Source organism: Dasypus novemcinctus, chromosome 2 (genome assembly GCF_030445035.2).
Source record: "Dasypus novemcinctus isolate mDasNov1 chromosome 2, mDasNov1.1.hap2, whole genome shotgun sequence".
NCBI classification, from domain to species: domain Eukaryota; kingdom Metazoa; phylum Chordata; class Mammalia; order Cingulata; family Dasypodidae; genus Dasypus; species Dasypus novemcinctus.
This window is the reverse complement of record NC_080674.1, coordinates 49,322,049-49,349,867: the sequence shown is the minus strand read 5'-3', so window position 1 is coordinate 49,349,867 and position 27,819 is coordinate 49,322,049. Positions and strand designations below refer to the sequence as shown.

The following is a 27,819-nucleotide window of genomic DNA, read 5'->3' as shown; positions in this document are numbered from 1 at the left end:
TTGACCTTTTTTATTTTAGTCTTGAGATTTTTACATGAATTTTAACATTCTACAAAACAAATATACAAAAACCATTTATTGATTGCTTACTGTGTGCCAGACATTGATCTAGGAATTATATGTAAGGATATTAAGATGTGGTATCCAGTCTTAAAATGTTAAATATATTTTTATAGTGATAAGATGTACAAATATGGGAAAAAAACAGCAAACAAAAAACTTTCCCCCAAAAAAGTAAAAATCCACTCCTAAAACACAAGAGATATAGGAAGTTAGAGTTAATCACTAGAGGAATATAGATATGCATACTAAAATTGTTGAGAAGAGAATTTTTTTACCATGGCCTGAGTGAACTTGGAAGGCCTCAGAGAAATGAGCTTGCACTAAATCTTTAGTACATGTGGAATTCAGACAAAGAGGGGACAAGGTGGCATTTCAGGTAAAGAAAACAGGGTGAGCAAAAGCAGACACCTGCATTTCTAAATCTAGCCCTAGCTCAGCTTCTTTTTAGTCCGAGAGAGAAAAAATAAACTGGAGATAAAAAGAACTTTTCTTTTTACAACCATTTAAGTTATAGTTTTAAATATGTGCAAACACAGCTATAATAGAAACTTATATTTGTTGTGACAATACTTATTAATCTATTTTTTTCTATTGGGGAAACCATATCTTTTTCCCCATACCTATAATAACATGAAGATTATTATATGATCTTTTGCAAAAAAGTAAATGATTGAACTAAAACTAAAATAATTAAGAAAATTGGAAACCAAACTTAAGTGCAACTCTGCTTATTACAAACAATTAGGTATAGTAAATTACATTCACTAATTTAATTAAGATTACAAGGAGATGCCTTCATCTGGTAAAACTTAGTTTACATCCAGGCTCTACACTAAGCTAACTGTAAATCCAAAATAAGTAGACCTGTCTTCTAGAAGTTTTAATTAGAACTATAAAGGAGAGTGGATGTGGTATACTTGTCCAGCTTACACAAACCATTTTTCTATTGTTTAAAATACCCCCAAAATTGATTTATGTAGCTGGAACTTTGTGTGGTAAAATTATGCAAATGATTAAGATACTTCATTTTGTTATTTGATTTTGAAGCTTGCCTCAGCAGAATATAGAGTATGATAACATGTGTTAACCCAGAAATAACGATGATGACAATGGGTGGTATTGGTGATAATAGTGGTGATTTCTCAGCATCCACTCTATGTGGAGCAGCACACCAGGTGTTGGAGCAAATGGGATTGGTTACCTTTTCAACCATCAAATAGATCACTTAGGGGCAGTTTGTGCAGGTGTGTTGAGATAGACAAGCATATCAACAATGTAACATGTGGATTCAAAAGTTACGGTGAACTGGGAAACGGACTTTGGCCCAGTGGTTAGGGCGTCCGTCTACCATATGGGAGGTCCGCGGTTCAAACCCCGGGCCTCCTTGACCCGTGTGGAGCTGGCCCACGTGCAGTGCTGATGCGCGCAAGGAGTGCCGTGCCACGCAAGGGTGTCCCCCGCGTGGGGGAGCCCCACGCGCAAGGAGTGGGCCCGTGAGGAAAGCCGCCCAGCGTGAAATGAAAGAGCAGCCTGCCCAGGAATGGCGCCGCCCACACTTCCCATGCGGCTGACGACAACAGAAGCGGACAAAGAAACAAGACGCAGCAAATAGACACCAAGAACAGACAACCAGGGGAGGGGGAGGAATTAAAAAAATAAATAAATCTTTAAAAAACAAAAAAACAAAAAAAAAACAAAACTAATAACATTAGAAAGAGATCTGAGCTCCTGAGTTGGACACAGGGTGTTGATTCAATCTGTGTCTATCATTTGAAAGTCAAATCTTAATATCTAAAAGGAAATAAAAAATACTATATAATACCTCTAAAACAATCAGAGTGAGTACTTAAACTTGAAATTTTAAAAATATTTCCTTTGTCACAGGGATCTTTTCTATGTACAAGATTTATACACCTGTAAAGGTCATTTAAGATTGTATATAAAGAAAACTAAATTTATTTTATACAGATAATCCTAGCCTAGTGTTCTCAAGTATTGTGTGCATTTTAAAAATTATCATGCTTTACAATAAGTAAAGTGATTAGCAAAGAAACCAGTGTGAAATAAATGTTCAATAATATTATTGTTATAATGATTATTGCCCTAGGAATTCTTAATACTGATATCAATATATTTAAATTTTGTGATCTCCTAATGTGATTCCTATACTTTAGTTGATATAACTGAGCCAGTGATATTTTGTTCAGTGCAAAGATCATAAGCAGGAAAATCCAAAGAATTTAATAAGAACATCTCAAAACCAAGGAAGAAAAGTAGAAATATTTGACATAAATCTAAAATTAAATCTATAATAGAAATAATGCTAGTCAAGAAAATTAAGGGAATGGTCATAGGATTTAAGAAAAAGATATAATGGTGGATAAAATAAAATTTAAAATTAATATGAGAAAGGTTTCATAGTAAAATCTAGATATTAGAAATGATCACAGTATAGAGCAGCACATTATTTTGAGGAAGATAAAGTTCCCCCAAACATCAACTACTTTAAATTGAGGGAGAAAATACATGTAGGTGTATTTTGGAATGAATAAACATTATAAAAGTGACACATTAGCAGGACTGGGAATACCATTATGAAAGTGACATATTTTATTTTAACAGCATAATCTATAATGTATTGTAACCATAATAACTATTTTCTTCTACAGCACATTTCAATGTAACTAAAAAAAAAGGCATGTTACAATTTTTCCTGTTTCAAATTCTTGGTAATTATTTCAAGCATAGTTTCTATTTGATCCAATCCTGCATTTTTTATTCTTTTAAGTAATGTGAAAAAATATATAATGATCAAGCCAGTGAGTTTATTTGGTTCAGTTTCATTTTTCATACGAAATTAAGCTTTACTGGTACAACAAACTGTTCGGATTTATCTGCAATTCCCTTTCTTATGTTTGAGCAAATTCAACACTACGTAAACCCCAGTACTTAATCACTTTTATCAAAAATCTATATATACTAAATGCAGTGTGGTAACATGGATTGGATCCTGTAACAGAAAAAGAAAGTCAGTTGAAAACCAATCAAATCCAAATAAAGCCTGGACTTTAGTTAATAGTAATGCAGCAATATTAACTTTTTAAGTTGGAAAATGTACCATGGTAATGTAAGATGATAACATTTGAAGAAACTGGATGAAGGGTATATGGGAATGCTTTATAATGTTTTTACAACTTTTTTATATATCTAAAATTATTCCAAAATAAAACTTTATTCTTAAAAAAACTGTATAAGCAATTGGAAAGAAGTTGTTGTTTGTTCCACTATTGGAATTTCCCTGACTGCCCCATCTTATTCTGTGAGATGAAGATAATAATGCCAGTCTTATATTTTGTGAGGATTAAATATGTGTAAAAAATCTCTATAAATCATAAGTCATTATACACACATAAATGTATTATTTCCCTCCCAGTTCTTGCTGGGTAACAAGCACCTCTTAATTTCAGATTGTGGTAGAAAGATAAAATTTTATATAATTTTCCTAAAGACTCTATACGAAAATGACAATTGAGTGTTCAGTTTTTAAAAATCCTGTAGAATACTTATTTCCCATATCTATAAAATTATATTAAGTCATTTAAAAATAATTTATAAACATCTCTTTTTCAAACTTCTCAGGTACCATCCTTTTGTTCAATTAAGTAAATTTATTTTAAGTTTGGATTTCTCTTCACTTCCACTGAATCCTGAAAACCTACAGGGGAGTGGAGTAGATAATTTGGATTATTGTAATGACAAAGATCCAGACTACCACACCTTTTCCTTGTTCTTTCGTAACACATTTTCTCCAATCTGTCCCTGTGTCACATTGTTTCTTTTTAGGGTTTCAAACCTTAGTCTGTAAAATTCTTATCTCTAGTCTTGATCTCCAGGTCCATGTCCATTGTGTCCTGATCTTGTCACCCTAATGCCCAAGATGCTTTCCTCTCAATATTAAAGCAAATTATCCCTTCTCCATGTGACCAAATATCTCCTTTGAATTTATTTATTCATGTAATGGCTTCACTATCACTCTAGTCAACTCAGCTTAAACCTTTATCTCTTCTCTCTCCTTCCTGCCTTTCCCTCTCCTCTCTCTTATAAAAGTTTTTACATGTGTATTTTATACCTATTTGACCTATGAATCCCACATTAGCTACTGAGGCTTCCTGCTTCGCTGAATCATACAGGCTAGCTGTGCTTTGCAATCACTGATGAGACCATACTGGAATTTTTTCCCTTGGAAATGTAACATGGAAACTGTTGAAACAATAGAGCATTTAGTGTGTGAAGGCTGGCTGTATTTGGAAAGTGGAAGGCTTACTAGGCCATGTTAAATCCTTGGAGTAAAACCCTAATCTAGAAAAGCCATTAATATATATTATGGCTCAGTCAGGAGGTGCCATCTCTCTTCTTTATACATTCAAGAGTCAAGGCCCATTTGTTAAAGGAAGCAGGAGATATGTTTCATTTTCTGTATCTCATAAGAATTAGCTCTCCCGATCTTTTTGAAGAGGTGTGGGAGTTTGGTCACATAAACATGAATGAATGGGCACTCTAACTGTGCTCCTACTTACTTGTTTGTGAGAACTCATACTTAACCATAGTACAAATTCTTTTTTGCCTTCCCATCTCCCTTGTACCCATGAGAACAAACATGGAGAACATAGCATATAATTTTAAAGGTATCTGCTCTTCATTTGGGATTCAAGAAATTTACATTGACATCTTTGCCACACTCTTCCTCCATCCTCAATAGTCCAAAATATAATCAATTCTCATTATCCCTCTCCTGCCACTCTCCATAGCACCAGGTTGAGCAAACTCCAGCTTCTGGCTATAGGCAATCCTGTGGGTGCAGCTCCCTTTTTATGGTCAAACTCAACTGTCTTTTGGAAACAGAAGCAGCAGGGTAAAGTGAAGTCATTGGTCTCCTCCCCAGACTGAAGAACTTAGAAGGTCGTGAAATGTACGAACAATGTTCCAAATCTTTTCAGAGAGAAACTAACTTGATCAGCAATACGTAAACCCCACACACAGTGTCCCTGCCACTGGCTTACATTCAGAGTGGTGATTCTCCTGTATCCTGGAAGATCCTCAGGAGGAGTAACTCCATTCTTTCTGTTACACTTTACCAGGCTAACATGTCAACACATGTAAGTGCCATAAAATTTAACCAGAGTGACACAGAAAGGAGTGTTTAGTTTATCTTACGACTCCTGCCTGGTTTTGAAGACCTGGCGTGGATTTCTTTATGTCCATATGCACATGTACTTACACTGTTATGCATAGGTTATTTCTATTGCTCATTTGTTAAAGATGAAAATGGATTTATGTGTTTTATATTATAAAATTTCAAATATAGGTTTTATCGAAATTTTCTAATCACCTTTTCTCTAAATCAATTCTTTGAATTCACTCTATCTAGAGCCCCACTCGAATAATATTTTTTCAATTTAGCTTACTTCTGGACATTTGTTTGTTTATTTGCTGAATTTGACAGTTCAAATCAATCTGTTTCTGCCAAACCAAGTAGGCTCAATTTCTATTCTTCAACTCACTCTTAAACCTTGCTGCAGCAGCAGGAATTACACTGTGCTGTGACTTGCATAAAGGAAATTACAGTGCTTCAGCCTTGGAGTCCATAGATGGGGCTGAGGCACAAAGTCTCTAATGAACACTCTTATCAGTATACAGTTCTTTGATTTATAGGGTATTTTGATGGTTTGTTTTTTGATGTGTTGTTCCATTTTAGTTTCTAACTCTTTTTCTTCCCTTTATAATCAAAGCTAAGTGAAACACTAGGATGATTTTATATCTTCTGCTGTCACCGCACAAGGACCCTATGGAACAATAGATTCTTTTATTTTAAGAAGGGAAAGCAGCAGGACTATGATAAGATTAAATTAATTTCAAACTTTATTTGCATTCATATTGTAAAGTTAGAATGTTATTAAATACCTTAAAACCAAATTAGGGGGAGTGGATGTGACTCTAGCAGTCTCCAACATTGGAGATCCCAGGTTCAGTCCCCAGCCATGGTACTTCAAACAAACAAAAACCTAAATTAGATGCATATGAAAACTGTACTTTAGAGAAAACTTTACAATATTTGAACTGTACATTTCCAAATGCGGCTTGCTCTGATCTATGTATTACAAGCAAAGGCATTATATTTAAGCCATTTGCATTAGTCAGGGTTCTCTAGGAAAACAGGATCAACAAGAAATAGCTGTTAATAGTATGTGATTTTTTAAGAGTCTCTCACACAGCCATGAGGATGCACAATTCCAGGCTCTGCAGGCAGGCTGCAATCAGGGGCTCCAATGAAAGTCTAGTGCTGGTTCTTGACAAGTTCTGAGAGACACTGGTTGTCCAAAGACAAGCTGGGAATTTCTCACTCAATGAAGGAATCACTTCCCCTTTTAAGGCATTCAACCGATTGGATAAAGCATCACTCATTGCTGATGGCAGTTTCCCTGACTGATGTAATTGTAATCAGCTATCTATGATTTACCACTGCAGTAAAGTCAATGGTGATAAAGTCCATAAATGCCCTTGTATTATAGTTAGCCCAGTGCTTGCTTGACCAAACAATTGGGCACAATTTCCTGGCTGAGTTGACACAATAGCCTACCCATCACACCATTTAATCAAAATTTGTCATTTGTATTTGCAGAGATTGCAGGCTAACTGTCTTCTAGGTCATAACTCATACTATTCTAGCATTTAATGATATAGCTGGGTTTTAAAACACATAATGGTGGAACTATGTAGCTCAGTGGTTGAGTATCTGATTTGCAAGTATGAGGTACTGGGTTCAATCTCTGGTACCCCCTAAAAGAAAAACAAATAGTGGTGGAAAGTGCCAAAGCGTGCCATTTTTAATAAGCCATTGCAATCCTTATAAAGCATATTCCTTAATAAAGTCATAGTTAACCCAAGATGGAATATTGTGTGGCCATTAAAAAGGAGGGCAATTAGGACCATGTCACAAATTGGGAATATTTGTAAACAAATATTGAATATTTATCATTGGTACATCTATATTAAGCTACATAGAAGATTATATGAAGGGAATACATAATCATATTAAATTACTTTCATTAAGATAATTGAGAATACAGGATTTTAAAATTATGTGTTTTAAGGGATGTGTTTATATCCACTTTATTTTAAAAGACTTTAATAAAACATTAATTCTGTTTGCTAATATTAAAAAATCTTGATGAATCTTTCTTCCTTAATTAGATTGAAACTATAATAAACTAAAATTGCAGTACCCTATGTCAATTAATCCTTTTTTACCTATAACTCCTTTAACTCTCACAAAATAAATATTAAAGATAAATAGTTCCTGCCTTTGTGGTTTATTACATAATTTTTGGCACTCAGGTTATTTAGGATTAGCAATAAAGATTGTCTTTTAAAAAGAAGACATTTTCCCTCAAAGAGGAATAGCTCAATATAAACCCTCCTTATAAGGAACATAGAAAAACATGGGAAATGCTTTGAATTTAAAAAATGAAACAACATTTGTTTAAAATATTTTTAAAACTTTAAGATATGCTCATCTAGCCTGCTTTTGTATAAGCAGGCAAGATTCTTGCAATTTTGAAGTCAAACTACCAGATTGATGGAAACTGGTTGAGAATTCTGTTAAAAATTGCTCCCATGTTTCTCTTTTTTGCACAGAATTCATATGTAGTTCATAATTAACATTCCAAATTTATGATATCAATAGGGAATCTTTATTATAAGAATCTTATGTTTTATTCTTCAACTTTTGCCAAAAGAGAATTTTATTCACTGCCCTGAACACATATTGTCATTTTCTTCTTCTCAACCTCTACACCAGCCTTGATTTTGGTCTTTAATGACTGTTCCTCAACTCAACCGCTGTTTTGTTTTTTTTTTTTCTGGCCCAATATCCTTGTATCAGCCAAAAGGGGTGCTGATCAAAGTACAGAAGCCTGTTGGCTTTCATAAAGGGTATTTATTTGAGGTAGAAGCTTACAATCACAAGACCATAAAGCGTAAGTTACTTCCCTCATCAAAGTCTGTTGCCACGTGTTGGAGCAAGATGGCTGCTGGTCTCTGTGGGGATTCGGTCTTCCTCTTTCTCCTAAAGCTCTGTGGTCCCAGCTCCTTCTGGTCTCAGCTGTAGGTTACCATAAAGGTTGTCTCTCTCACTGGGGCTTCTTTCCAGGCTCAGGTGCTCAGGACTCTGGTCTCTGCAGCTGCAAACTATTAAGCCAACGCTCATCTCTCTTCCCAAGGCCTCAGGATCCTGTCTAATGAGCTTTCTCTTGTCCTCTGTGTTCTCCTAGTCTGTGCATTTACTTCCTGGGGCTCCAGAATCAAAACTCAAACTCTTTCTCTGCCATGTCATTTTCTCTGTGAGTGCCGGACGGAGACTCAGTGTCCTACTGATGTGGCCAAATCAAAGCCTTAATTATAATTTAATCAAGTAAAAGTGAAACCCCCGAATCTAATACTATCTAATACATCCCGAGGAACAGACCAGTTTGAAAACATAATCCAGTATCTATTTCTGGAATTGATAAATAATACCAAACTGCTACAATCCTCTTACCAAATTAACTCTGAAGTGTCTATTTTTTTGAACTTCTTTTGGGAATATCTCTATTGTGTATCTGATCTTAACAGGTATTGTTTTTAATATCTTTTTTTAATAGTCAGTATTAAAGATGTAGGGAAGTTTGATTAATGCTCTGTAAATGCTTTAAGAGGGGCATATTATGACTTATGATGTGGTTACTAATGTTATCTCCATTTTAGAGGTGAGATGATTAAACTTTTAAGGGATTGCCTCACTTTCTTATGGGCACAGTTATTGTTGGACTCAGGAATCTAGACCAGATTATTATATTTTTAACCACTCTTCTACTCTAGCCTACACATATGTACATACAAACATATGTGTATGCAAATATACAGGCATAAATATAAACATATATATGTATATGTGTGTATAGTATATACATGTACACATGCATGCATACATACACAGAGAAAGTTAGGAGCTAACCCGGGTTTATTTTTTCAATTGTCATGTTGAATATATGCATATATATCATCATTCCTCAACTAGATTTACAGCTTCTAGGTACTTGTTTACGTTAAGTATCATGGTTTCCATGCAGCTTATTATTTGAAGTGTTTTAGTAGAAGTAGAGATTTTGAGTCATATTCCCTGGAGATTCAGTTTCTGATTCTCTGAAACAGAAACTACCAGTAAACTGTAGTTTAGAAGAATGCTATAAATAGGCCTGCAGAATTACTCTCTTTCTCTGAAGAATAAAACAGAGAAGAATGTCATCTTTGTCAGGTAATGAAGTCCTTTATTTTCCTCTTTGGTGCTTGTATACATGAGAGCCATGAGTAAGATAATGGCCCACAGAAAAATGTTGAGTATGTGCTGTTTCTTCCTAGCAATGTGCCCACATCATATACACCAAGCCAAACTTCACTCCACTCTGAGGAGTGGAGTGTACGAAGCTCCATTTTGGACATTTCAGCAGTCATTTCAGGAACACAGTTCCACTATTGTGGAACTATGGACTGCTCACGAGCTACAGAAGCATAGGAAAACTTTAAAAATTGTTATATCCAGATTTGGATGATTTTATTTTGCTTTTTTGTGTTCTTAACACACAAATGTCATGTTGTAGTCTTATAGGTAATGGTTGCTGATGACTTCTTTAGAGTTTTTCACTTTGTCCCACAATTTCCAGATACCCATTTACTCTTCTTAGTAGTCTTGGAATCTAAATCCTATCTTTTCAAGAATCAAACTAAATACCACATTTTTTTGCCTCTTGAGGTTTTACCTACTTTTCATCTTTCTCTTCAAGTTATAAATAAATCTTGAAAAAGTTCCCTTATGTTTGTGTTGTCAAATTCTTCATTAAATACTATGCTAAATGTGAAAGGTTAAAAAAATCTAGAAATGCATTCTAATTTAGTTTTCCTAATATCCTTATGTATAACATCATGTGTCTTCTAGAGCAGCACTATCCAGTAGAAATTGTAATGTGAACAACATATAGAATTTTAATTTTCTAATAATCACATTAAGAATGAAAAATAAACATAATAACTTTAAAATACCTTTAACTCAAAATAACCAAAATATGCTAATTTCAACTTGTAATCAACATAAAAGCAGTATTAATTAGTTTACTTTTTTTTGTACTATCTTCAAAATCTGGTGTATAATTTATACTTAACAATACATCTCAATTTGCCTACTAAATTTTCTTAAGATTGCTTAATCCTTAAATTCCATAAAATTTCTAGTTGAGGAAGTATATTCACTAATGTGAGTTTTCCAAATATAACTTAACATTTCTAACAACTGAATTTCTTATCAGTTTTTAACTTTAAATTTAAATTGCTTAAAATTATATAAATTGAAAACTCATTTTCTTTGTCACACTAGCACATTTGTTTAAGTGTGCAGTAACGTCATAGATTTGGTGGCTACTATATTCGGCAATCTAGCCCCACAACCAGATTACATACATTTAAATCTTGGTTTCACTACCTATATGCTATGTGATTTTTGTCAAAGGACAACCTTGTTTAGTCTCCGTTGTCCCATATATATGATTGGGTTAGCAATGTAATCCTTCCGTTGGATTATTTTGTCATTTTACTTTCATGATAAAGTTCATTGAGGAACAAAAGTTTTTAATTTTGATGAGGTCACCTTTATCAAATTTTTCTTTGTTGCTTGTTCTTTGGGTATAAAGTCTAAGAAACCATAACCTAACACAAGATCATGACGATATTATCTTACATTTTCTTCTAGGAATTTTATAATTCTGGTTCTTATATTTAGATCTTTGATCCATTTTCAGTTGTTTTTTGTTTATGGTGTGAGATAGATGTATCCTTTTTTTCCCTCCCCAAACACAGGAGATCCAGTTTTCCCAGCACTATTTGTTGAAGAGACTTCTCTTTTCCAATTGAGTGGCCTTTGCCACCTTGTCAAAAGTCATTGGCCATAAATGACTGAACTTTCAATTAGATTCAATTGTTCTATAAGTCTGTACTTATGCTAGTACTGTGCTCTTTTGATTACTGAAGTTTTAAGATCAGGAAGAGTGAGTTCTCCAAATTCTTTTTTTTTTTCCTTTTCAAGATGGCATTATTCAGGGTCCCTTACCTTTTCATATAAATTTGATAATTGTATTTTTCTATTTCTGCAAAGAATTTGTTGAAATTTTTATTGGGATTACATGGAATATATAAATTGCTTTGGGTAACATTGACATTTTAATGATACTTAGTCTTCTAATCTATGAACATGTAATGTTTTTCCATTCATTTAAGGTCTTCTTTTCTTTTAGCAATGTTTTGTAGTTCTCAATTTAAGTCTTTTACTACCTTAGATTTATTACTAGATATGTGATGCTTTCAGTTGCTATTGTGAATGGAACTTTTTTCTTGAAGTCTTCTAAAGTTCATTGCTTTTGTACAGAAACACTACTGATTTCTAGATATTGATCTTGTGCCCTGCCACATTGCTGTATTCATTTATTAGCTCTAGAAGCATTGTTGTGGATTTTCTGTATATAGGATCATATCATCTGCAAATAGGGACAGATTTACTTTTTCCTTTCCAATTGAGTCCCTTTTATTTCTTTTTCTTGCGTAATTGATCTGGTAACAACTTGCAATACAGTGTTGAAAAGCAGTGGTGACAGAGGGCATCCCTGTCTTATTCCTGATCTAAGAGGGAAAGCTTTCAGTTTTTCACCATTAAGTAGGATATTAGCTGTGGGCTTTTAATATATGCCCTTTATCATATTGAGGAAGATCCCTTCTATTCCTAGTGTTCTAAGTGTTTTTATGAAGAAAGGGTGATGTAACTTTACAAATGCCTTTCTAAATCAATTGAGATAATATAGTTGTTTTTTTTTTTCCCCTTCATGCTGTTTAATGCGCTGTATTACATTAATTGATTTTCTTATATTGAAACAACCTTGCTTACCAGGGCTATATCCCACTAGATCTGGTGTTTAATTCTTTTAATATGCTGTTGAATTTGGATTGCTAGTATTTTGTTGAGGGCATTTCCATCTATGTTCATAAGAGATATTGGTTTTTAGTTTTCCTTTATTGTGGTATCTTTATCTGGCTTTATAGTATGAGAGCGATGTTTGGCTTGAAGACTGAGTTAGGGAATCTTCCATCCTCTTCAATTTTTTTTAAAGATCTTGAGCAAAATTGGATTTGAGTCTTCTGGAATGCTTGGTAGAATCCTCCTGTGAAGCCATGTGGTCCTGAGCTACATTTTGTTGGGAGGTATTTGATTACTGATTCAATCTCCCTACTAGTAATTGGTTTGCTGTGATCTTCTGTTTTTTCTTGAGTCAATGTAGGTAGTGTTTTTCTAAGAATTTGTCCATTTAATTGAAGTTATGACATTTATTGGCATTCAGTTCTTCATAGTATCCTCCTTATTTTAGCAGGTTCAATACTAATATCTCTCTTTTCGTTTCTGATTTTTGTTATTTGTATCCTCTTTTTTTCTTGGTCAGTCTAGCTAAAGGTTTGTCAATTTTATTAATCTATTCAAAGAATCAACTTTTGTTTTTGTAGATTCTATTGTTTTTTTATTTTTATTACATTTCTTTCCACTGTAATCTTTGTTAATTCCTTCCTTCTGCTCACTTAGAGTTTAGTGTGCTCTTCTTTTTCTAGTTCTTCCATGTTTTTAGTTTAGGTCTCTGTTTTGAGGTCTTTTTTCTTTGTAAAGAAAGCATTTAGAAGTATAACTTCCCTCTCAGCACTGCCTTCACTGAGTCCCATAAGTTTGGCTTATTGTATTTTCATTTTTATTTGCCTCACATTTCTTAATTTCCTTCTGATTGCCTCTTTAGCCAATTGGTTATTTAAAAGTATGTTGTTTATTTTCCACATATTTGTGGAACTTCCCTTTCTCTCTCTGTTATTGATTTCTAGCTTCATTCTGTTGTGATTGAGAATATGTATTGTATTATTTCAATATTTTTGAATTTATTGATACTTGTTTTGTGACCCAACATATGGTCTATCCTGGAGAGTTATCCTTATTGACTCAAGAAGAATATGTCTGTTAGGTCTAGTTGCTTTAGTGTATCATTCGAGACCTATACCTCCTTATTGATCTTTTTACAAGATGTTCTATCCATTATTGTTAGTGTATATTAAAGTCTCCTGATATTAATGTAGAACCATCAATTTCTCCATTCAAATCCATCAATATTGTCTTGTATATTTTTGGCTCTGCTATTGGTGCCTATATATTTATAATTGTTACATATACCAGTTGACTTGTCCCCTTTATGAGGATATAATGACTATCTTTGTATCTCACAGCTATGTTTAAACTAAAGTCTATTTTTTCCATTATTAGTATTTCCACTGCAGCTTTCAGAATTCTCTCCTGTCTTTTGCATTTGTTAGTTTAATCAATATATAATGAGGTGTATTTCTCTCCATTAAGTTCTACTTGGTGTTCTGTGGGATTTTTTGATATGCCTATTTAAGTCTTTTGCTAAGTTTGTGAAGTTCTTTGTCATTATTTCTTTGACTATTCCTTCTGCCTCTTTCTTTCTTTCTTTTTCCTTCAGGAACTCTGATATAGCACATATTGGTGTGCTTGATGGTGTCCCATAGCTATCTTAGGTTATTTTCACTTTTAATATTTTTTTCTTTTTGCTTCTAAACCTGACTCATTTCAAGTGTCTTATCTTTAAGATCACTAATTATTTCTTCTGCCTACTCCAATCTGCTCTTGAAACCCTCCTCGTCATTTTTCACATTAGTTATTGTGGTCTTCAACTCTAGTAGTTCTGTTTGGTTCCTTTTTAAAATTTCTATCTCTTTATTTAGACTCTCATATTGATCATTCATTGTGTTCCTGATATACTTCAGTTCTTTCTCTATATTTTCCTTCATCTGCTTGAGTATTGTTAAAATAATTTTTTTTTTTTTTTTTTTTTGAGGTTCCAGGGCTGGGAACTGAACACTGGGCCCTTTATGTGGGAAAGCCAGTGCTCAGTGACTGAGCCATGTCAGCTGCCCTGAGCTGGTTTTTCCTTTGTTTGCTTGTTGTTTGTTTTTGTTTTGTTTTTAGGAGGCACTCAGGACTGAACCTGGGACTTCCCATGTAGGAAGCAAATGCTCAACCACTTGAGCCACATTGCTCCCCTAAAATAATTTTTTTAAAGGTTGTCCACAGTCTCATCTTCTTTGTAGCTGTTTTCTGTATTTTTGTACTCTGTCTTTGTATGGACCATCATTTCCTGTTTATTTATTTGTCTTGTACTCTTTTGTTGGATGCAATACATTTTAATATTTTAAATTGTTAACTCTGGGATTCATTCCTGGAGATGATGGTTTCTTGTTTGTGTTACTGTGATGGTGATAAGATGAGATTTTCTTGAGCTTCAGTCCTCTTATCAAGAAGGTCCATCAAGGTGAATGAAGTGTGATGAGTTTTCCCTGACTTTCTTTTTTTTTTTTTTATTCATTTTTTTAAAAATATTACAGTCAAAAAATATGAAGTCCCATTCAACCCCACCGCCCCCACCCCCCACCCCCCCCACAGCAATACTCTCTCCCATCATCATGACACATCCATTGCATTTGGTAAGTACATCTCTGGGCATCTCTTCCCTGACTTTCTATACCTCTGGGTTTTTTTTTTGCTGGGTTTTTGCCTATTAGTCATTTTGAAATTCCTCTGTTTACAGAAGTTTGGCTCTGCCCTCTTTTTCCAAGGAGACAGATCTCCCTCTCCTGGATATTTGAAGATAACAGGCCACTTTGCCAGATCACCTGTTTCTGTAAATTTTACACTCCTTTCATTGTTTCTATCTGCTTTTTCCTGGAGGGCAAATTTTGGGAGGAGGGTCATCTTGGAGAAGACATTCCCAAATCAGTATTTCCCAGACATAACCAGCCTGACTCACAAAAGGGGCACAGACCTGCCCCAAAGTGCCCTTGGGAGGGGATCAGGAAGGGTGCCAAAATTTCTCTGATGGCTCTCCAAAGCTGAACTTTCCTGGTCTGCCCAGAAAATGCCACTTTTCAGCTAATTGTCCCCCCACAGCCCTGAGGATGTGCTGTGTCTCTAAATATCCACTACCTCTGCCCCTGTCTTAAGAGGGTTTAAATCAAATGCTGCTGCTACCTTTACCTGGATGGGTTGAAACAATAGCTACCCTCAGAGCAAGTCCCCAGTGATCCAGATTCTCTAATCAAAAGCCATATTCATTGATCAGCTGTGTCCACCTCTGTTCTTGAAGTAGAGGATTTTTACATCCCTTTCTGTCACCAGTGAGCTAGTCAGAGACTGAACTCCAAGGTAGCCTGCTGTGATAGTGGAGGATGGGTACTAGTAGCTGCCACTTGGGAAGAGCAATTAGCTGTTCTTTACTGTAATTTATCAACCTTTTTCTCCTCCTCTTCCCTGGATGCTGTACAGTGTTCTTCTGACCTCTGGAGCTTAAAATTAGTTGTTTCAGACAGTTCTCTGCCTGTTTAATAGTTTTGTTGAAAGGATAGAGTCTAGAGCTCCCTACTCTGCCATCTTCCCTATATGTCTCCCTTATTTACTTTTTATACTAATTTCTGGTGAGGCACAGAAAACATTCTTCTTAAATCAGAAGCATTTATATCTCATTCATATGCCAAGTAAATACTTGAAATAGAAATGAATGTTGAGAATTTTAAGATAAAGTAAAGTAGTCTTAGATATAAAAGAAAAACTATTTTTTTAGTTTTCAAGAAATTTTTTTGACTATTGGTAAAGCAACTCCTTTCCTCGAGCAAACTTTGAATCATGTATAATGAAAGACAAACTAGATTCTTGTTATTAGTGCTTTTATTAACCAGAGCTATGTATGTTCAAGAGTAAATACATTGCCATTAAATAATCTGCCCTGACTATGTGTATACTGCAGAATATGTGCATTCCAATAGTTAAAAATGTAAGTCAATGAGAAATACATTCAATCAAGAAAATATAAATATTAGTCTCAAATATTAATAGGTAAAGTTTTAGATGACAAAAACTTTAAATTATAGTACATTAGACACTTGCAAATGTGAGGGTGTGGATTATTCTAGTTGCTATGGTTTTGTCAAATTGATCCAGATAATAGGGAGGCAGCATGGTAGGTTGAATGAGCATTTGTTTGGAAGACAAATATAAGGGTTAGATTCTCTAGACATATTCTAACTCCATAACTTTATCAGTGCATTCCATCTTTCTATGCTCCAGTGTCTTCTTCTGTATCTTGGGAAAATACAATCAAATTCATGTTTAGTGTGTTCTCCTACAGGAATAAATGAGATCCGTGAAGTACCTAGCTCACAACAGGTCCTTAATAAATCTTGTTGCCTTCCTTCCCTCCACATTCCATCCTTAACTTGTTATCCCATTAAATTAAAATGTTCTTTCTGTAGGCATATCTATGGCAAACTGAATGCCAAATATAAAGACATTCACATTAAGATTTTTAAAAATTGCTCTGTATGAAATAAAGACAGCCAAGTGTGTTGCTATCCATTTGACACACTACTGTTAAAAAATATCTATGTTGGGCTCTCAAAATGTTTAGCGTTCAAAAGAATAAATTAATGCTTAGCAGTGAAAACTTCAGTCTTTGTGGTAATTCTAGATAAGTACAGGACATCTCAGATTCCATAGAAACTGTAAGTTCTGGAGTCAGACTACCTGAGGAATTATAGTTCTGCAAATTGTAAATGTTTGATTTTTGGTAAATTACTTAATGTTATCTATAAAATAGGGTAATAATAATAGATAAAGCATCAGATTGTTGTGAGGATACAATATGGTAATTCTGGTGAAACAATCAGAGCAGTAACCTGGGGCCCAGTAAGCATTCAATGAAAATATTGGCTCTGGCTTTTATTACATCCATTCTTAAAGTCATCTCTGCTTTCAAAAACAACACAAGATAAATTAAAAACTCAAAACTTATATAGTTAATCTGCTTTGATTATAAATAGGTAGGATACTGAATTGGAAAATGATAATAATAATAGTTATTATTATAATAAACAGAATTTATTAGCCTGCCAAATGGGCACTGATGCAAAGTACCAGAAACCTATTGGCTTCTATAGAAAGTATTTATTTGGGATAAAAGCTTACAAGGCCTTGAAGAGTCCAACTCAAGGTCACTTTCTCACCAAAATCAGTTGCCACATGTTGAAGCAAGATAGTTGCTAATCTCTGCCTGGTCTCTCAGGGCTTCCTCTATCAGTCTCTGGCATAGGGCTGATTTCTTTCTGGGCCTTCTCAGCTGCTTAGCTACTCTGTTCTCTTCACCTGTAAACTATCAGGTGAATGGCTCATTTCTCCCTGGGGCCCCAGGATCAAACATGACAGAGCTCTCTCCTTCCATGTGTGGAGCTCCTCCCTTCCCATGTATCTTCTCGAGTGAATATCCATTTATATCAGTCCACCAAGGGGACAGAGACTCAACCCAAGCTACACCTTACTGATGTAACCCAATCAGAAGCCATAAATTGATTTTATCAAGTAAACTTAATTCCTTTGAATTTAATACTGTAAAGGGTATCACACCCAGAGGAATAGATTAGTTTACAAACATAATCTTTCTCTTCTTGGGATTCATAAATAATCTCAAACTGCCACACAGGGAAACATCAGCATCACCCATTTATCAGATATTGTAGGTGATGAAGTGTCACAATAAATTTACGACTAGATATACTTTTTGTTTCTAAAGTCAATACAGAAGTCTCCAAGTCTGGATGCTCTTTGAATGTCTGTCAGATAGAAGTTCTTAGAAGGAAACTGTTATTGCCCTGTGTCATCTAAAACTATGGAGTGTGTTGGATATAGGACTTTAGCAATGCAACAGCAGCTCAGTTTTTCTCACATTTATTCTATGATTCATTTGTGTAATGATGGTAATTATATTTATAGCTACCATGCTTAAAACTTTTTAGAAATACACTGTTTAGAATAATAATGATATAGAATGGAGCAAAATTCAGTGTTTCACAAAATGGAATTTTACACAGTGATACTTAACTTATCAACATAGAATTATAGTGCTATAAAGAGCCTTAAAATATTTCCATTCTTCTTTATAATAACCAAATAAGATATTGCTCAAACCCAGGGTCTCAGAATATGTATGGTTCTAAAGTACTAATTTAGGGTTAATACAAACCCTTCTTGAAGTAATCTTATTCCATTTTTTTGATTTTTATAAAGTTAAACAAACAGAAACAAAGTCCCAACAAAACATCAATAAAATACACCATTAAGAGTGAAGAGAAAAGCCACAGAAGGGGAGAAGATATTTGCAAGTGAGATCCCACAGAGAACTCACATAAAGACTATATAAAGAACTGCTACCATAGATAAATGGTGAGAAGACTAGACCATGCTCTTTACGAAACAGGACAACTATTTGACTAGTAAACATTTGTAAAAGTGTGCAACAGCATTATTTATCGGATATATGCATATTAAAACCATACTAAAGAAAAATAACTTATTAAAAAAAAAAACAGGAGATACCTCTATTTAGCTACCAAGAACTACCATTTAAAAGACTGATAAAATCAAATTTTTGCAAGGGTATGGGACATATATTATACACACCTATAGTGACAGTGTGGGTGAAAAAATGGTACAATTATTTTGGAAAACTTTTGGCAATACTTAATTTAAATATATGCCTAACCTAGTGCTCAAGAGAAATCAGAGTATAAAAAGCTTCCTGAATGATCACAGCAGCTTTATGTTATTAGCCTAAAACTGTACACAACCCAGATGTCATCAGCAATAAAATGAATAAAAAATTGTGTCATGGTCATAAAATGAAACACAACACTGCAATAAAAAACAGTGGACTGGCATCATACGACAACATTGATGAATGTTACAGACATAAAGATGAGCAAAAGAAGCAAATTATATTTGATTGGGAAGACTTGTATCAGTTGTTTGGTTAGATTGAATGACAAGTCCCAGAAAAATATGAAAATAACATTTCTATCTCATAATATTTAAGACAATTTCTCAACTAACACAAATAAATTTATATATTGGAGTCCAACTTAGAATATACTTAATACCAAGGATTGTTCCTAACTTGAAATTTCAGAGGGGATGTTTTTCAGATTTCCCAAAGCATCTGATCTTATTTATTGGGCTTTCCAGCATTTTCTTCCCAGCTAGGAATTTGAGAAAACTGTTAATGAATACTGAGGTAGAATAAGTCCTCCAAACATCAAGAGGTCCAGCCAGTTTGCTCTTTGTCCTCAATTGCTGCTCTGTCAGAGCTCTTCCTCAAAGGAATCTTTGCAGCTGCAGGTCTCATTCATTTTCCTGTAGGACACCTTACACATAGAATATTACTGAAATCATAATCTTGGCATTTATTTAGTCAACACTTTTATATTGAACTCTTCACTTTATGTGCAAGACCTCCTCTATGGATTATGGCACTCTGCATCATAATTATCATCAGTAAAGCAACAACATCAAGTCCAGTCTAGAGAATTAAATATCATACATATTTTAAAATCAAGTTACTTCTGCTCAGATATTTCTTTACGCTAAATATTTGTTATGATTATATTTTACCAAGAATTATTACTTTCCCTTTAAATTTAGATGTTTAAATTAATTTTTTAACAAAAATTGGTTTCAAATGTAGCAAGAAAATAAATCACTGTATTTTAAACATTAACATTTGAAATCCACCTCCTTTCTGGCTGCCAATATAAATATGTAAAATAAACATTATATTAATGCTTTATAATTTGTGTAATGTTCCTTTGAGGAAGAAATTTCTTTAGTACACCATCTTGTTTCCCCCTCATTTTTGGTGCCCTCCACAGCACAAAACATATTTCAATATTTGAGATAATTATGGATTTTTATATTTGTAAAAATAAATTTGATAAAAACATATACCACTGATTGAAAAATATGAGATGTATATGAAGATTTTGTTCTTATTGACAGATTAGAGTTATGAACTCCAAAGCAAGAGAAACTGAAACCAGCTTGAGGCCTTATATTTATAGACACATTGCACAATAATATGATTTTTTCAAATATTTATTGAAAGATCTGTTTGCCTTGCTTTTATATGTGTACCAAGAACAGTATTCACATCTTTAATAAATGTTTAATATTAGAACTGTTTTAGATTTACAGAAAAGTTAGAACTCCATATACCCAAAGTAGCTTTCCCTATTGTTAACACCTGACATTAGTATGGTAAATCTGTCACAACCAATGAGCCAATTGTGATACATTTTTATTAACTAAAGTCCATAAATTATTCAGATTTGCTTAGTTTTTACTTAATATCCTTTTTCTATATAGGATCCCATCCAGCATACCACATTACATTTAGTTATAATATCTCCTTAGGCTCCTTTTGACTGTGACTATTTCATAGACTTTGTTTTTGATGAAGTTGACAGTTTTGAGGAGCACTGGTCAAGTATTTTGTAGAATGTCCCTCAATTTGGGTTGTCTTTTGTTTCTGTTATGATTATACTGGTGTTATGGATTTTGGGAATGAACACATAGAGGTAAAGTACCTTTCTTATCACATTATATCAAGAGTACCTGCAGTCAGTAGTACTTATTAGTGTTGCTTTTAACCTTCATCACCTGGCTGGAGGTAGTGGTTGTTAGGGTTCCATAAAAATAACTCTTTTCCCTCTCTTTCTATACTGTACTTTTTGGAAGGAAGTCATTATGCTTAGCCCACACATATGGGGCAGGTCGTTCTGCCTCTCTTCTTGAGGGAAAATTATCTGTATAAATTATTTGGAATTCTTCTGCACAAGAAATTTGTCTATTATATCCCACTCCCCACCAATTTTAAAATTTATCCAATCATTTGTGAATATCAGTATGGAGTGATGGTTACTTATTTTTTACTTTGGATTATAAAGCAATATTACATAATTAATTTTATTGCTCAAATTATTTCACTTTTGGCCATTGGGAGTTCTTTCATTTGGCTGCTGTGTCTGTTTGGAATATCCCATCATTCTGTTCATTGGTGGTGGTTGTTTGCTTGGTTTAACATTTCCCTACTTTGTGACACTACAAGCTGCCCCCAAAAAAAGTAATTACATTAATTTTTTTAAAAAATGCTAACAGTAGCTTAGTAATGGAGAGTGCCTTATTATTAAGGCCAAAGTTATCTGTATGCTTTCTTCAGAAAACTGAACTTTCCTTAATTCAGTACACATAGACAATACTTCAAACTAAGACCTGTCATTTTGCTAAAAGGGCTGATTATAACAACTGCCACAAAAAATCTAGGTGGAGATTAGAGTGATTAATAACTGTGTTTTCTTTAAGGAAATGTGCTATAAGGAAATGTGATGGGTGGAGGAGGAGTTGTTTTGTTAAACTTCAGGGGAGATATTAATAACTTTAAGTGTGTTTTCTTTGAGAAACTGTGCTATAAGGAAATGTTATTGATGATGAAGAGATTTTAAAAGTTTTGCTTCACTTCTAGACTTACAGAATAATTTCCATCAAACTGTATATCCTCAAAACAGGCAAATCCCCATGGGATAAAGGTTTTTAGATGAAAGAAGTTTTTCACACTATATTTTGTTAACAATTATTTTAGAATTTACAGCTGCAATCAGGCAGCATTCAAGTGGAAGTAAAAGTTTCCCAGAGAGAGAAATGAATGGATTCCTTCAAATATAGCAGTAATCTGAAATTATCCCAGCATATGCAGTACATCATAGAAAAGTTATTCATATAAATAAATACCCATTTATAAATATTTTTATAAAGTATTTATTTATAAAACATTCTTCCAATTATTTTCCAAAATTAAAGGCTAGAGAACAGTGAAGGAAAAATTCTGCATAGTTCAAAAAACATAGGTGAAAAATTTCTTTATTTTATTATTTTTGTTTGAAAACTTATTTCTTCTGCAATCCTAATTTCAATTTCCTGCGCAATATCTTTCTATACCATTTTACATGTGAAATGATAAAATCTTAAATAGTCCATCCTGTCACTTTGCAGTATCTCTTATCTCTCTTGCTTAAACTTCCACTTCACCTTTTATCTCTGCATGGTTTCTGTATGGAAGTAGTCTGAACAATAAAAGCACATTTTTTTTTTTACATTGAAGACTTGTTTCTCAAGTCATTTGCTTGCAAAACCATTGTAAGAGTGGTAAGTCACCACTCTCCAACAGGAATAAAAGTAATTTTTTGTTGTTTCTAAACCTTTTATTAACATGGCTGAAACTCCACAAACCTTTCTTTCCTTCCTTTCTTCCTAACTTCCATCTTTCCTTCATCCTTTCTTCCTTCTATCCATTCATATACAGAGAGAGAGAGTGAGAGAACAGTTACTATAGGCTAGACATTATTCTATTTCCCCACCCCCCATCCCTGCTCTTCACCAAGACTTCCAAAAGAAACCAGCTAAAATTGATCACAAACTGCCCTAGAGACGCCAACCATGGAGCCATCCACAAAATCTGTGCATTATTTGGGCTTGAGTCATGTTACCATGTACCCTATCTAATATTTTTCTCTTGGTTTTGCTGCTTTGTTCACTTTCTGGTTATTGCCGCTGATCTTAAAATATTTTACCAATCTCTAAGATGTTCCACTATTAAGATACTTCTCTGCACTGTTTAACTCACAGATATTGTTGATAATAAAACACCTTCATTTCCATGCTGGAACAAAAATTGTGTGCCCTCTGTATCAGCTGGAATCTCTTGACCCATTCCGAGCTAATATCAGGTCATTTTGTGAAGCAAAGTTTGGGTACACCATGTTTTCTAGACTGGAATCCAGTAGTTTCTATACCACATTTCCCTCAGACAGGGAATTCAGTTCTCAGGCTGTTAGTACCACCATCTTTTTGTCCTCTTCCCACCTCTCAGCCAGATCACAGATTCATACCCAATTATTTTCTTTCGGGGCTCACTGGAGAAAATAATCAGAGCAATGACATTGGTGTAAAATTTAGATTCCCATTGTTTATTATGTGTCGCAAATATGACTTGGAAGATCAAAATGTTTGGTTCCATATCCCTATTTTGGTGCAGAGAGATACCAGTATGTCTAATCTGGATCAGAATCCACAGAATGAAATCAAATATGCAAATTTTATAGAACTAACTTAGAAATGGCCTGACCCTAGAAATAAAACAAAACAAAATAAAGTAAAGCAAATTCAGGAAAAGGGGAATACAGCCTCTCTCAAGTACCAGAATTCCAACGGAAATCCAAGTCTTTGGGAAGAGTAATTTTCTGATATAGCCCAGAAACAGAATTCATTGGTAACTGTAGGCAAGAGTTAAGAGTCTCATTTGTGTAACTTTTCTCTGCACTTTCCATACTTCTCACTCTAATGTGAACGACATTAACAGAAAATACCAAAATGCTTTTGTCTGGCAGCTAGGCTCTTCAGAATTCCTGCCAGAGGATGCGTGTTAAATGGTTCAGTACAATGGAACAAAAAACAGTAATGTTAGACCTAATAGGAAGTGATGTCTTTCCTTCTTCATAAAAAAAAGTTAAAAGGAAGACTAAAATTCTTCCAAATTGTAGTCGTTCTAATTTCATATATGGAATAATAAAGGAATGGGTAGTATAAAAATTAGTTGAGACTTTTATATATTTTACAAAAACTTACTAAATGTTTAATCTATGCCTACACTACACTAGATGCTGAGAATACAAAATTTCAAAATAAAAACAATCCCTGGCATTGATGAGATAGGTGGACTATTGGAATTTATGTACTTATGGTTCTGAATTTAAAACGGAATGCATATATTTCAGCATGTTTTCTTTCCTAATATAATTAATTTCTCTCTTAATATTTGCTTATTCTTGCCATCTTTAGGAGATAGTCAACTTCAACTGTCGTAAACTGGTGGCTACAATGCCTCTTTTTGCTAACGCGGATCCTAATTTTGTGACTGCCATGCTCAGCAAATTGAGATTTGAAGTGTTTCAACCTGGAGATTATATCATACGAGAAGGAGCTGTGGGTAAAAAAATGTATTTCATTCAACATGGTGTTGCTGGTGTCATCACAAAATCCAGTAAAGAAATGAAGCTGACCGATGGCTCTTATTTTGGAGGTTAGTAAAAAAGAAATTGTAAAATATGATAAAGTCTAAGTTGCTTAAGATATGTGTCTGTCAGAATTTTGGAAGTATCTGAATGTTGATTTTTAATTGCCTTATATTTGAATTCTCATAAAAGTGTCTATATTGGTGTGTTTTCATATTCCAATGTCAGATGTTCAGTGTATGTGCATTTATTAATGTATGTTTGTGAAGTATTGTTTCCTCCTCTTTAACTAGAACTAAATAACAATGGCTTAAAAAAGATGGCATGTCTCATGCAAAAGTCCCAGGAGGGTGGGAGAGCTCTCTTCATTATAGCCCCAGGACCCAGATTCCTTTTATTTTGCCTGCCATCCACTGGAGAAGAGCTCCATCATCTACTATATTTCAATATGGTCCACAATAGCAGGGAACAGTGTCTTTTCCACAGTTGCTATGAAAAATATTGCACATTGCTTCACTTAAGTGACAATAATTTATTAGCTCACAATTTTAGAAGATAGGAGTCCAAATGAAAGTATCACCAGGCCTTGCTTTCTCCTGGGATCTGTAATGGTCTAGTTTTGGCAATCCCCCATCAAATGGCAATCTCTCGAGTTTCTATTTTGAGTGGTCTCTATATCTATATCCAATTTCTTTTGCTTGTGAATACTTTAAGCCAAGTTGAATTAAGGCCTGACTCCCCTCAGTTTGGTGACAACTTATAGCATCTTTAAAGGATCTGCTTACAAATGGGTTCACACCCCCAGGACCAAGGTTAGGACTTGAACATGTCTTTTGTGAAGGTCATGTTTCAATCTCCAACACATATTAAGTGAAGAGCAAGTAGCTTCTCTTTAGATCTGTGCCCCAGAAATTGCCATCAACACTGCTACTCCCATCTCATTGAATAAAATTTAGTTATAGGATCACCTCTAGCTATAAAAATGTTGAGAAATGTAGCCTTTAGCTGAGTGGCAATTTGTCTTGCTAAAAATTCTGAAAATCTGGAATGTTTCCAACTTCATTACTATAATAAGATATATATTTATGTCTATGCCTATGTACAAAAATTGCTAGAAGTTGAATTGCTGGATCCAAGACTATGCATATTTTTAAGTTGAGATAAATAACACTAAATTGCCTCTATGATGAGACTGCCTGGTTGTACATTGCTTTGTCAACTCATTTTTAGTTTTGTCCTCTTAATAAGTAATAGTGCCATCCCTTTATTGTGTAGTATGCATTGTCAGTTTTACTAGTGAAGTTGAAGCATCTCTTCATAGATTTATTGATCATGGGTATTTATTTTTCCATTTCTATTTTTGCATATTTTTTCTACTATGTTTTTATAAGTAATTTATAGGAAAGTTCCTAATATATTTTTTAAACATGCTGTAACTACTTTCTCCAAGATTGTTTAAGGTACTTTAACTTTGTTTTTGGTGTCCTCCATCATTTGATCTTCATTTTTATTCATTCAATTCTGTCTATCCTTTCCTTTAAGAGAGTAGAATTGTTGTGATCCTTTAGTTGGTTTTGACCACTGCAGAATTATGGAAATCCTTTCCATATTTCCTTTGGTTTTCTTATTACTATCTTAGTTATTATTTTAATATTATTTACTATATTTTATTATTATACATACTTTTATTACATTTTCATTTTTAGTATTAATCCACCCAAAACATATTTGCAAGTATTTAAGGTAAGATTCTTTATTTTCTCCAAAAGAGATCATTCTTCCTCAGTCATTGATGGAAGATTTCATCCTTTCTGTAAAATATTGAAATGTTTCTTTAATAGCATGCTGAGTTTAGGACATTTTCTCTTTCACAGCTAAGGTGTATTTAGAGGGAAATGTTTTGAAATTTTTTTTTTATTTCTCAAAAAAACATAAGGTTCTTCTCCATTAACCTATTGTGTAGGAGTAGAAAATATTACTCAAAATAATGCACTTCTTTGATTTTCTTCTCCTCCTCTAGGACAATGTTAATGTTTCTCACTTTCCGTATCTTCCAGCTCTCCTTTCTCCTCCCTTTTGTGCAGATTGTGCTAAGGAGAAAAAGAATATTAGGACAAGCTTAGAAACTAATAGGATCTAAAAGGACAGAATACTAATGTTTGGATGAAAATAAAAGAGAAAGAGAGTGATTCAAAGCTCATGGGGGTAAGAAATAAAAGTCTGCATGTACAGGTCAGGTGCAGAGAGAGGGTGGTTGGAGGATTTGAGACAAATCCAAAGGTGTACTATGTAGAAGAAAGGTTTAGAAAAGAACTTGTTAAAATGTTCATATTCATTAAGAATAGATTTCTACATTTGTAATGTTTTGAAATTCAGTGGAGTTATAAATTACTTTATAATTATATTTGGTATTATGACTAACATTTTATACAGAGACTGAAACATGTGCCTCCCTGACTTTATGTGGGTTAAACCGCTAGGAAATAAAATTTACATGAGTGAATATTCTTGTTTTGAACCATAAGATTTTTTGAAACTATTCTGAAAAGGAGATATACCTGTTCTATTCCAGCTATTAATCTTTTTATTATATCATTATGGAATGAGGATATGTATTTTGTAATTTGGGTTATAATCCAATACTTCTTTATTAATTATTTTGTTAAAGTTGTCCTGGCTTTGGCCATAGAGACTTATTTCAGTTGGCCCTTGTGTCCCTTTGAAATACTCCCCAACATTGTTGTTGTTTGCTTGAGGTTTTTTTCTTTTCTTTTTTGGCACTATGTGATTCTCTAGGCACATTTTTAATTTTTACTACCACAGTTCTAAAACCAAGCATTTCTCCAAGGAACTCTGGCTCTTTTCTTTGGAGAATGGCATAGAAACCAAGATTCAAACAATAGGTATACTTGTTGCTATGCGGATGCCATTGCTTCTGGGCTCTCTTAGCTGAAAGAGCAAGGAGACATATATGTTTATATTAACCCAGGTGTGTGTTCGTGTGTGTATCTATCTACACCTATATTAAGCTAACCATGAGTTCACACTGATGTTTCCAAAACGAATCCATTACGATATGGCTCATTCTGGTCTCTTCCCCTTGCTAATTTGTGACTTCCCACTCTAACAGTGAGAAACTTGGCTCCCACCATCTACAATCATTTACTTAATTGTTCAATTCTAGTATAAATGTATGGTGATTTTAGGCATTGTTAATATGCACCTCCATAGGAAACAACTTTATTAGCTATAGGAGAGTGCTTATGTATATTCCTTTTGCATTTAGTCTTACAGACTCTGCTGATTTGGGAAGGGATTTAGGTTACCATCGTATTCCCCAGCACTTCAGTGAAGTTGTTTCATATATTTGTAAAAGAGTTAGATTCTTTTGTCATGGTTTGCATTCATCCTGTGATATCCCATCCTCAGAAATAATTTTTTTTTTTTAGTTTCTGTACCATGTTTACTCTTTGTACTGTAGTTATATGTATATTAACAAATGATTAAATTCTTTTATTACCAATACAGTATTGTAGCAAATAGTTTCACTGTTGTGGAATTTAAGAGAAGTTCAATTAATTGAGTATAGAGAGGCCAGGACTCAGGAATGATTTTGAGAAGGAAAAAAAT

General features: G+C 33.9%; 1 protein-coding gene across 3 annotated transcripts in view; it reads left to right on the top strand.

The window, feature by feature from the left end:
* Window positions 1-27,819, top strand: part of HCN1 (hyperpolarization activated cyclic nucleotide gated potassium channel 1) — a 479,788-nt gene that overhangs the window by 368,582 nt on the left and 83,387 nt on the right. For all 3 annotated transcript variants that reach the window (XM_071208085.1, XM_058308804.1, XM_071208086.1), the window contains one exon: window positions 24,017-24,257. In XM_071208085.1, coding sequence (XP_071064186.1) covers window positions 24,017-24,257 — 241 coding nt within the window. The remainder of the gene's footprint in view (window positions 1-24,016; window positions 24,258-27,819) is intronic.